The sequence below is a fragment of the Chelonoidis abingdonii genome, chromosome 3 (genome assembly GCF_003597395.2).
Source record: "Chelonoidis abingdonii isolate Lonesome George chromosome 3, CheloAbing_2.0, whole genome shotgun sequence".
NCBI lineage: Eukaryota > Metazoa > Chordata > Testudines > Testudinidae > Chelonoidis > Chelonoidis abingdonii.
In genome coordinates, this window is record NC_133771.1 from 189966459 (window position 1) to 189978548 (window position 12090).

The window sequence follows — 12090 nt, forward strand, 5'->3', positions numbered from 1 at the left end:
TTTATAAATATACTTGATTGGCCTTTTAGCAAAAAACAAAACATAAATTAAGAAATTACAAATATTTCTCAATAGTTATGCATTTCATGGACACTTCATTAAAAAGCAATGAATTATGAGTCTAATTACTCTCTTATAGTTTATTGCTCTCATTATTCACTCCATGCAAATTTGTTAATCATCCTCTTAGAGTATAGAGTTCACAATCAACATTTTTGCATGTATGTAATATTATCTTTACAGGGCGTCAGCTTACAATCTTCAATAGCCAAGCAACCATAAAAATTGGAGGCAAAGAACAGGGTCATCCATTCCAAGGCCAGCTATCTGGTCTTTACTACAATGGCTTGAAAGTTCTGAATATGGCAGCTGAAAATGATGCTAACATCGTGATAGAAGGAAATGTGAGACTTGTTGGTGAAGTGCCTTCTTCTATGACTACTGAGTCAACCGCCACAGCAATGCAGTCTGAGATGTCCACGTCAGTTATGGAAACTACCACCACTTTGGCCACGAGCACTGTCAGAAGAGGAAAGACCCCTACAAAAGAACCTATTGGTCAGGTTAGTCAACCTATATATACTTTCCAAATATTTTCCTTTCTTTGTGTGTCTGAACTTTCCAAAATTGCATCTGTTCTAGAGATACAATTGTTATTTTTAAACAGCGCTTTTCCCTTTGGTAGATAATACTGATGGACTTCAGCAAAGAAGTGTGGGTTTTAAAGAGGTAATTGAAATGAAATAGTGTGGCTAGTTGGTCCCTGTAATATAGTAGGGAGTTCCAAGCTGAAGGAACAACATGAAAGAAAGTATGAAGATGAGAGTAGGAGATGATGGGAAAGAGGGCATTAAGACTCTAGAGTTTTCTTTCAAAGATAACAGTATGATACACTTTCTTAAAGGGCATGATGCATCTTGACAGGTATTAGCTTCTGTTGAGAGTTGAGAGCTCTTTGCACCTCCAAGACTGAAGCTCTAAGTCAGAGAATGTTATTTACTGTTTGCTGAGGTTATTTGCACTTTGTCAATTTAGTGATACATTTAGTAGCTTTCAGGTTTTGGCAGGCTCTCTTTCTGTTGTGTGGAAAATTTTGATTATCTGAAAAAAAGGGGGGTGGAGTGAGTTCATTAAGCACTTTAATCATCTGTCTTGCACATACCTTGTGTCACAATATTCAAACTCCGTGCTTTAGAAAAATATAATTTAATGGAACATTTCTTTAGCTGATAAAACACTTTTACATTTGTCATATTCTGTTTGTAGGGTGACCAGATAGCAAGTGTAAAAAATCGGGACAGAATGTGGGGGGTAGTAGGCGTCTATATCAGGAAAAGCCCTGAATATCGTGACTGTCCCTATAAAATCAGGACATCTGGTCACCCAATCTGTTTGTAACTGCCTAAAAAAAGATTTACATTGCCAAAAGGTTGTCATACTGTTCATTTGATTCAGATGATCATTAACTGATTTTCACAATGTGCCTCTAAACCATAACTCTTAGTCTGCTGAGGTCCAAATGTGGGACAAAGTGTAAGGGAAAGTCACAAGTTGTTGTGGGAACAAGAACTTGGAATGCTATGTGGTTGGTTATATAACCAAGGAAACAGAAGGATCTAATGGTTAGAGTAGGGAATTTGAAGAAAAGCTGCCTGTGTTCTGTTTTAAACTGCCATTTACTGTGTGACCTTGGACAAGTCTCTTAACCTTCTGCGCCTCCATTTCTTCATCTGTAAAACTGGGATAATAATTCTTCAAACACATAAGGCACTTAGAGACATATGGCACTATAAAAGTAAAAATAATGATAATAATAAGTATTGTTATCTTGTTAAATCAGGCCCAAAATTTAGGTTAAAAATAAGTTTTGATGCAACTTATCTGTGTGTATCTTTATGTATACATTACGGCTGTGTACAGTGTACAGTGCTCACTTTATATTTATTTTGTATTACAAGTATTTGCACGCTAAAAAAAACTAAAAGAAGTAGTATTTATCAATTCACCTAATACAAGGAGCATAGTGCAATCTCTTTATCACGAAAGTTGAACTTACAAATGTAGAATTATGTACAAAAACCCCTGCATTCAAAAATAAAACAAGGTAAAATTTTAGAGCCTGCAAGTCTTACTTCTTGTTCAGCCAATCACTCAGACAAACAAGTTTGTTTATATTTTCAGGACATAATGCTGCCCTCTTCTTGTTTACAATGTCACCTGAAAGTAAGAATAGGTGTTCTCATGGCACTGTTGTAGCCGGCATCACAAGATATTTTTGTGCCTAATGCGCTAAAGATTCACATGTCCCTTCTGTCTTCAGCCACCATTCCAGGGACATGCGTCCATGCTAATGACGGGTTCTGCTCGATAACAATCCAAAGCAATGTGGACCGACACATGTTCATTTTCATTATCTGAATCAGATGCCACCAGCAGAAGGTTGATTTTCTTTTTTGGTGGTTCAAGTTTTGTAGCTTCTGCATCGGAGTGTTGTTCTTTTAAGACTTCTGAAAGCAAGCTCCACCCCTCATCGTTCTCAGATTTTGGAAAGCACTTCAGATCCTTAAACCTGGGTCGAGTGCTGTAGACCATCTTTGGAAATCTCACATTGGTACCTTCTTTGAGTTTTCTCAAATCTGCAGTGAAAATATTCTTAAAATAAACAACATGGGCTGGGTCATCATCTGAGACTACTATAACATGAACTATATGGCAGAATGTGGGTAAAACAGAGCAGGGGACATACAATTCTTCACCAAGGAGTTCCATCAGAAATTTAATTAACCCTTATTTTTTTAATGAGCTACATCAGCATGGAAGCATGTCCTCTGGAATGATGGCCGAAGCATGAAGAGGCATATGAATCTTTAGCATATCTGGCACGTAAATACCTTGCAATCCCGGCTACAAAAGTGCCATGCAAATGCCTGTTCTCACTTTCTGGTGACACTGTAAATAAGAAGAGGGCAGCATTATTTCCTGTAAAGGTAAACAAACTTGCTTGTCTTAGCAATTGGCTGAACAAGAAGTAGGACTGAGGGGACTTGTAGGCTCTGAAGTTTTACATTGTTTTGTTTTTGAGTGTAGTCATGTAACAAAAAACAATTCTACATTTCTAAGTTGCACTTTCACAACAAAGAGATTGCACTACAGTACTTTTGTCAAGGCTGAATCCCCACTCTGTCACTCCGAGTGCAGAAGTGGGGGCCCTCAAGGATTTTAAAAATTAATACTTGCCACTCCAGGCTTGTATTACACTCCCAGGGTTACAGTTTTTTTCTGACCTTGGCTTGGTAAATGCTGCCACCACCAAATGCAAGAACACCCCTTTGATCCCAGGAAGGAGAACTTGGGAATTCCTTCCTGTGGGATACCCTCAAGCCCTTTCACACACATCCCGCCCCTGCCCAGGAAAAGCTGAGAAAGAAAACAAAGGAAATTAGTTGTGGCTATCCGCTAATCAAACAACATGTACAAACCTCTCAGGACACTAAAAATCCAATCCTGTTCTTAAAAAAGGTAAATTTTATTAAAAACGAAAAGGGAAAAAATACATCTGGAACTTAGGCTTTTTTCTAGATCTTAAAAGAATCAATTACAAAATTTAAGCACTCAAAACAGCTTTCTTGGGAGTCCAGCTTAAAGGTTACAAGCAAACAAAAGCATCTGGCGTTAGCACAGAGGAGACCTACAAGCCAAAATAAAGAAAATAAACCTGATCACGTCTAGCAAACATTCTGATCTACTTACACATTTGGAGTTCAGATAAGTAGCTCTAGGCATGATCTGATGATTTATGGTCATACCTGTCTTTAGCTGCTCACAGCATTGGTGCCCTGACCCTCCAGCCCAGAGAACAACAGACAATGGGAAATTTCCTTTCCTTTAAAAAGTTTTACTCTTCCCATTGGCTCTTTTGGTCAGGTGCCCACTTTTTTTTTCTTTACCTGGGGGACTTTTACCTCTTTACAGGTAAATCAAGTAAAGAACAGCTATCAAGAGGGATTTTACATCTAACTGGCTGGCTGGGTGTCCATCAAAGGGAGCTATCCCCCCACTTTACTTATCACAACTTCTATGAGGTGAATTGAAAAATACTATTTCTTTTGTTTATCATTTTTACAGTGCAAATATTTGTAAGCAAAAATAATATACACTTTGATTTCAGTTACAACACAGAATACAATATATATGAAAACGTAGAAAAAATCCAAAATATTAAATATATTTCAATTGATATTCTATTATTTAACAGTACAATTAAAACTGTGATTAATCACGATTAATTTTTTAATTGTGATTAATTTTTTTGAGTTAACTGCGATTAATCAACAGCCCTAATGTACTTCAACTTTATTTATTTGTAATAGCAATGCATATGAATCTGAAAGCAAAATTCACAAAAAACTGACAAGAAACACAACAGAAATGTTCTCATTGCCAAGGCTCAGAGAAATGTAAAAAGTCGCTATACATAATAAAGCATAAATTATAATTTATTTTTGTTTGTTTGTTTCAATAATCTAAGATTGTTAATAACAATACAGGAAATGATTTTTTTATTAATATCATCTTTGGAGGGCATGGTCCTGTATGCTTTCATCTCCCATTGTTGTCAGTGAAAGCTGAAGACATCTCACCGCTTGCAGAAAACATGCCTTTAATGGCTGTTTCCTTTGTTTATTATCCTCTCTTATGCTTTGTTTCTCTTCTCTATATAAACATAGTCATTGTCTCTGTAAAAAATTCAAACATAAATATTTGATTTTTAAATGAGCATTTTATAATGCACAGGAAGGAAAGTTACCTTTTGATCATTAAATTAATTAGATTAAGAAAATAGGCAACTAGACAGTAATTGCTAATGAAAGATTACATTATTTATTACAAGCTGGTGCATGTTTGAAGACAAAAATGAGCTGATAGAAGTAAATGATCAAGTCAGTTAAGGATTATTTGCTTCATTTGCAGCGATATTAATTCAATTAAAGATTACAATATTCATTTTAAAAAGGATATTTTAAATATTTATATAAATGTTTTTAATTCAATAACTCTAGTAGACTGTTCAAATTGGGACAGCATGCACTTTCTAGCCCACCTCTAATTGCTGCAATATATGCTATAACAAGACTGAGACAATACTTACATGAAATGTGTATTTCATGTTGTGATGTGCATGATTCCAGGAATAATCAGGTCTAAGTGTCTTAAAAATACATTTTGTTTCAGAGTCTACTCTAAATGGGAGTTTTGCATGTTTAAAGGCTATATCATGTGGTAGCATTGGATGTTTTAACGATGACAGATATCTCAAATATTAATTTATAAATTTGGATTTTCAAAGGGAAGTAAGATGCTCAAATCCTATTGAAAATCATTGGGAGTTGGGCGCCTAATTCCTCTCCATTGAAAATTCACCCCACTCCCCATATTATAACAACATCTATAGGCCATAGCCATTGTACTGCTCAAATACATAGTAAATGATAGATCTTGCCTCAAAGAGCTTACAGTATAAAGGAAAAGATGTAACAGGTGGGTGAAGCAAACAAGGGGTCACAGGTATGAGTGGGAAGATGCAGTAACTACAACAGTAGAATATTTTAGCACAGACTTTGTGTGTAGTTGATAGGTATAATAAGTCAATCACTAACAGCAATTATAGTAATGTTATACCAGAATTTTACATTTCACATTTCTCTCTGAGCATGAAGAGATTTAAAACCTGATCCTGAAGCAGAACTCCTGCTGAGTTAATGAAGATCAGTACTAACTACTCTTGAGTTTTCAAAAATCATGAGTCAGACCCTAAAAAATCATGAGATTGCCCTAAAATATCATGCCTTTTTTTAAAAAAAAAATAACACATTGTAGGTTTTTTTCTTATTTGCTTCCTGCTTTCTGAGTCTTTAACAGTCACATTTTCCATCTTTTCTTTCCAATCATGAGGGCAAGAAGCCTCCTTTAAAAATAAATGAGAATGAAAACATTACTCCAATGATTGTATCACATGATATAACTCAAGCAGCTGAGGCATTAAGCAAAATATTGTATATTGCAAAATCCTCAATAAAATCGCAAAATATGGCAATACAGGAAAGGTTTCAATGGGACTTTAAGTATGAGTTTTGCCTGAGTAAGGATCACAAGATCACCCTTAATACTTCCATGATTGTCTTCTGTGTGGTTGTGTGAACCTATACATTAACTGGAAAATCCCAAGCTAAGTAAACAAAAGTCAAAACTAACATGCTCACTTCTGACCCTCTTCTACATCCGTGATTGCAGCAGCCAGTTTTTAAGCCCCAACCATAGCAGCCCTGCTGTCATCTGCTGTAAACTGCTTCTGGCATGCAAAGAATGGTTGTTTTTATTTTTCCATCCATTCCGGTTTTGTTTTCCTCAAACAAAGTGGGCTTTCACCAATAATGCTGATTCATTACACTGCAATTGCAATATACCTTAAGGTGATTGCATGTTTTGGAACAATAGACATAGATTTTTGGTCAAGCAGAATTAAATTGGTTTCATTTTAAATTGGTGAGCGGAAATTTGGTCAGTGGCTCTTGAGGCATACATCAGGTAAAGGATACAATTCTTTATGTGTATTGAAGCAATACATATAAAGGGTATTCATCAAAGTAATATAGTGACATGCTTTAATCTGTACCTTACAATTTAATTAAAATCAAGCATATTTTAAAAGATGGGGATGTTTTATGAAAACAGTTTGATTTTAAAACTGAGTAGATCATTTTTACATGGGCTGGTAAATGTTAACATATTTTGTAGTGACACATTTATAAGGAATCAATGTAGTTAGCAAAAGAGGGAGCATTATTCACTTATCTATTTGAATTAATAATTGAAAATTATCTGTTGGATGGTTTGCATTTTTTTCTTATAAACATTTTCATGTAGGTGCTCCCTGTCCTCTCTCTGTCAGTTTCTGTACGTATGACATACCCCAATCAATGACACAATGGCCCCACTAGGTAAAGTTTCTTCTTGTGGTTTGGTAACTCACAGAAGTTCAGTTCCAACAGCTACACAGCAGTGTCTAATGAACCCTGTAGAGTCAGGTATCCCCATCATCAACTCCACCCCAACACAAGCTTTGATGGTGACAGAACCTTGGAATTTCAGCTTTTGGGGTTGAATCTTTTTTGTGCTATGGTATCTCTGTAAATATTCTGCCTGTGGAGATGATAGTCATTTGATAAATTGTGAAACCATGTGATAAATCACAGCACTTTGTGAGGAACTAATTTATCGTGCATCTTTGATCACCTCCCCTATCTTCTGCCCACTAATCGAACTCCCCTGGGATTTATCTAAGTGTTCTGACTCCCTCAACAACATCACACAGACACGATATTTTTCAGAAAGCAATGTGGCAGAGAAATGTTTCTTCCTTTCCACATCCCCATATCCCCTGTCTAAAATGTTACCCGCCCAAGACTGGGCATGGGTGAGATTCCTTTGGCCAGTGGCAGCTTTTCTATACCTGAAAATACCATGACTTTAAAGTCCAGTATCACCTCGCCTGGAAGGAACAGAACTGGAAACATTTTTGATCTTTGTGAAGGAGAGATGCCCAATAAACTGAGCAGTTGCAGTTGCAGGGTCAGGAGCTGTTGGACTTTTTAAAGTTCTGCGTTGATGTGACATTTCTGTGTATACAAAATCTATTTTAGGGCCATTTTAGAGATTTGTATGGCTTCATGTGAGCCATGTACAATGGACTTCATGTAAACAAAGGCATCTCACATTACAGATGGAGCGATAAAACAATAGTCTCAATAAAATATAGGAAAAACTCCAAAGCAGATTTTCTGTAGTGTACATTTATACAGAATACATGCTGCTGGAGTGTGGGGTAAAGGTTTTGCTGGCACTTGTCTGGGATGGGTCCACAAAACTCTTCTGGCTTTACCACTCATGAGTGGACTGTCCCAATCTCATCCCAATAACTCTTCATTCCATGCTGTAATATCATGTGTATATATATACACACACACACATATGTCGCTAGATATAGTATATCTCCAGTTATCCATATTCCCTGTACTGGAAAATCCTAGTTATCTGAATCCAAAAGTGTCCCCCACAAAGCCATATGTTAGTTGTGATTAAAGTTTTGGATGTCCCCCCAGTCCATTCAGATAAACAGGAGCGTACTGTATATAGATAGAGGCTGAGATTTTCAAAGGGGACTAATGGAGCCAGGTGGGTAGCTCCTATGAGGCCCCTTTGAAAATCCCAGCTCTAGATTCTAGATTAGTAAACGGTTCTGATGCTTTTCTATGAAGATCTATTATTATGGAGGTCAAGTATCAGAGGGGTAGCCGTGTTAGTCTGGATCTGTAAAAGCAGCAGAGAATCCTGTGGCACCTTATAGACTAACAGACATTTTGGAGCGTGAGCTTTCGTGGGTGAATACCCACTTCGTCAGACGCAGGTCTGCATCTGCATCTGCAGGTCTGCGTCTGACGAAGTGGGTATTCACCCACGAAAGCTCATGCTCCAAAACGTCTGTTAGTCTATAAGGTGCCACAGGATTCTCTGCTGCTATTATGGAGGTCATCTCTGTGTAGTTAAGCTTCAGTTCTGTTTTTCATTTAAAGAAGAAATTCAATCTCCTTGTTATATATGTAAAATACAGCACGTATACCACAAACTTACATAACTTACTATCTGAATAAAGAATGATATTTGGGGAATTTACAATAAATCCGTTAATTACTTTACGTTAAAAATAATTGAAAACTGAGTCCTTTAAGAAATGTTGGGTCCATGTCCAGTCTTTTCTTTGTCCTTGAATAATCTTAATAACGGAATTAGACAGCTTTCCATATAGCTTAAATTAATTGAAATCTTGTGTATGGGCTATACCTGAAGAAATTAGACTGTCATTAAGCTAAGTAATTAATGATTGTTTTATCTGTTTTGTAGGTAATCAGTTAAGGTAGCTCTTAAGCAGGGTCTTTATGACAACAGCAGTAACTCTTCCAAGCCTTGATCCTGCAAAATACTGAACACCCTCAACTTCTGTTGACTTCAGTGGGAGTTGAAGGTGCACATCACTTTTTAGAATTGAACTCCCAATCACCTCCCTCTATAGCTTATTTTATGCAACAATTCTGGTTGTGATGAGTCAGTAGGACAAAGGAGACTGGACACATTGAGTGTTCTCATTGATAGATTGATTGCTTGTCACTGCTCTTTGAAAGGTTCAGCGGCAAAATTCTATCTTGGGAATCAGTGCTTGAAAGGCTCCCTATTGTACTGCTACCTTGACTCAACCAAATACCAAGCCACGACCACTAAGGAAATTGAGGCATAAGGACAGTGGGAACCCTGAAAGTGCAGAGACATTAGGTCTCAGGGACTGAGCACACCTACCCTTCCTCAGCTCCAGCTGCTGTGACAAAACCCTCTAAACCAACCAATAAATTGATTGCAAATCGTGGGCCATTTTGGCTTCTTTGTGCTGATCTGTTGATGCAAAGCATCTAGAAACCCAACTTGTGTGCTCTGAAATTTCCAGACAAAAATCTGTCTGATCATGGAGTTAAGGTTGAGAGCACTTATGAATAACTTAAGGGTAAAAGCATTATAGGGATGTGGGAATTATCGAAAAATCAAATATTACAAACCCAAGTATTTCAGATTGAAGATTACACCTAAAAGAAATTCAAATATGTCAAGGTATGGAGATGCACAATTAAGGTACTCAAGCAACCTTAACTCAGCCCTGAAGTTACACCATGAGGGGGAAATTATGAAAAAAATATATCTTTAAAAATGAGTTTTTATCTAATCAAAGACTGCAAACATTAAAAAAAGCCTTAGTCATAGTCACTACAAAGCAGAGTTAAGGTTGTTTAGGTACCATAAATACATTTCCATACCACAACATATTGGGATTTCTTTGAAGATGACATTACATTCCAGTAATGTTTTTAAGTAATGCACTCCATATCAGAGTAGCTTTTTGTCTTGTAGCTAAATAAGCATAAGTAAGTTGTCAGTGGATTTATATATATATGTACTATTCAGCTGTATCTTTTTCACGTTTTATGTTTTTACTATCATATAAAATATTTGCATCTGGAATTCTGTATTTTGAAATCACACAGATAGCATGGCTTTAAAAAAACAATGTTCAGTACTTGCATTTTTTAAAGCTGTATCTGCTTTCAACATGTTTTGTACAAACATATTGACCCATCAGCTTTCTTCATGGATTTTTTGTAGCACTGGTCAGAAAAAAAAGTAAATAAGTATTCAGAAGTGCTTTCAAAATTCCATGGGACTTGTGCTCATGTGTCACTTAGGATATGTCAACATTGCCAGGGCCGGCTTTAGGCCAATTCCACCAATTCCCCCGAATCAGACCCTGAGCCTAAGAGGGCTCCGCTCCCAGTGGCAGGGCCACTGGGGAGAGGGGGGCAAGTGGCCAAGAATCCCTTCCCTGGCTAGAGGCTCCTTTTTAATTTTTACTCACCTGGCAGCGCTCCGAGTCTTTAGCGGCACTTTGGCGGTGGGTACTTTACTCACTCCGGGTCTTCAGCAGCACTTCAGCAGCAGGTCCTTCAGTGCCGCCAAAGACCCGGGGCGAGTGAAGGACCCGCCGCCAAAAACTAGGAGCGCTGACCGGTGAGTACAAGACCCACGTGTTTTTTTTACCTGTTTTTTTTTTTTTTTTTTACTCAGACCTGCCGGAGTCCCGTCAAAACTGTTTGAATCGGGCCCCACACTTGCTAAAGCCGGCCCTGAACATTGCAGTTAGACATCCACAGCCGGCCTGTGCCAACTGACTCCAGCTCACGGGGCACAGGCTAAGGGTCTGTTAACTGTGGTGTAGACCTCAGGCTGCAGCCCAAGCTCTGGGACCCATCCCCCATCACAGGGTCCTACAGCACCGTAGCCCAAGCCCCATGAGCCTGAGTCAGCTGGCACAGGCCATCCACAGATTTTTAATTGCAGTTTAGACATATCTTTAAGTGCCTTTGAATAGCTCAGCCCTGGGCATTTTTTATGTATACACAGTACTGTAATTTTTTTTTAGCTTGTACATTATTCACTGGCTACATATGTAGCAATCCTAATGATACATGCATATATAATAGATAGCATAGTAATTAACTATACTGCCTATATGCAGAATTTCAGCTCCAAAAGCACAAGCTTCACACTTGAGCTAGAGGTTGAGTGAGAATCTCTGCTAGGTGTCATTAAGAGACATTACAGGGTTATGATACACATAGACACTATAGTAAAAGGAGAGCCTGAGACATAAGGCCCTGTATCAGAGACCCGGTATGCTGTGTCAGCTGTCTGCACAAAGCTGGGACGGCACACAGAAAGAACATACAGGCAGCCAAACATTTGATAACAACCACTTCATAACATTTTGGCCTCAGAAGGCGAAACTTCTCCAGTTGCTGGGAAAATGTCAGGAATTCAAATATACTAGTGTGTAATGAATACTATAGCTGCTAGCATATCACCCCCATGGTCAGCAGTTATACCTCACACCTGGTGTATGGACAAGAGTACACAGGTCACTGGCACTGGGAGTAGAATGTTTTTTCTTTTATGTCCTTTGGGCCAGCCTGGTAATATGTATTACACACTACAACCACATTGGTCATGCTCCTAATTCTGAATGTTAAAATTGCCTATTACAACTATAAGATAAGGAAGGAGCAGCATGGAAGGGTCCTAAAGAAAATCCCACCCATACTATCTCAGATTGGTCTGACTCAGGCAATGAAGTTTTAAGCTGTTAGAGGAATAACAGAGCTCTGACAGTGGATGATGCCCCATTTCCCCCCACCCCCCACCAACACACAGAGCTAGGAAACTGAGGAGGTTGATTTTCAAAGCTCTGAACTGTGTTTTAAGACAGGTATTTCCCATTAAAGCCAATGGGAATTGTCATGTACCAATGTTATACCAATAAAAACTAGCAGGAACTTATTAAAGGGGACAAGACATTTGTCACATTTATTGTAAATACCATAATAAAATAAAAGATAACAGCAAACAGTGTTGTTTGGCTACTTATTCCTATGATTA

General features: G+C 37.8%; 1 protein-coding gene across 26 annotated transcripts in view; it reads left to right on the plus strand.

Annotated features, from left to right (window-relative positions):
- NRXN1 (neurexin 1) overlaps nt 1-12090 on the plus strand; it is a 1354235-nt gene that overhangs the window by 1187923 nt on the left and 154222 nt on the right. For all 26 annotated transcript variants that reach the window (XM_075064378.1, XM_075064379.1, XM_075064391.1 and 23 more), the window contains one exon: nt 244-563. In XM_075064378.1, the coding sequence (XP_074920479.1) occupies nt 244-563 (320 nt within the window). The remainder of the gene's footprint in view (nt 1-243; nt 564-12090) is intronic.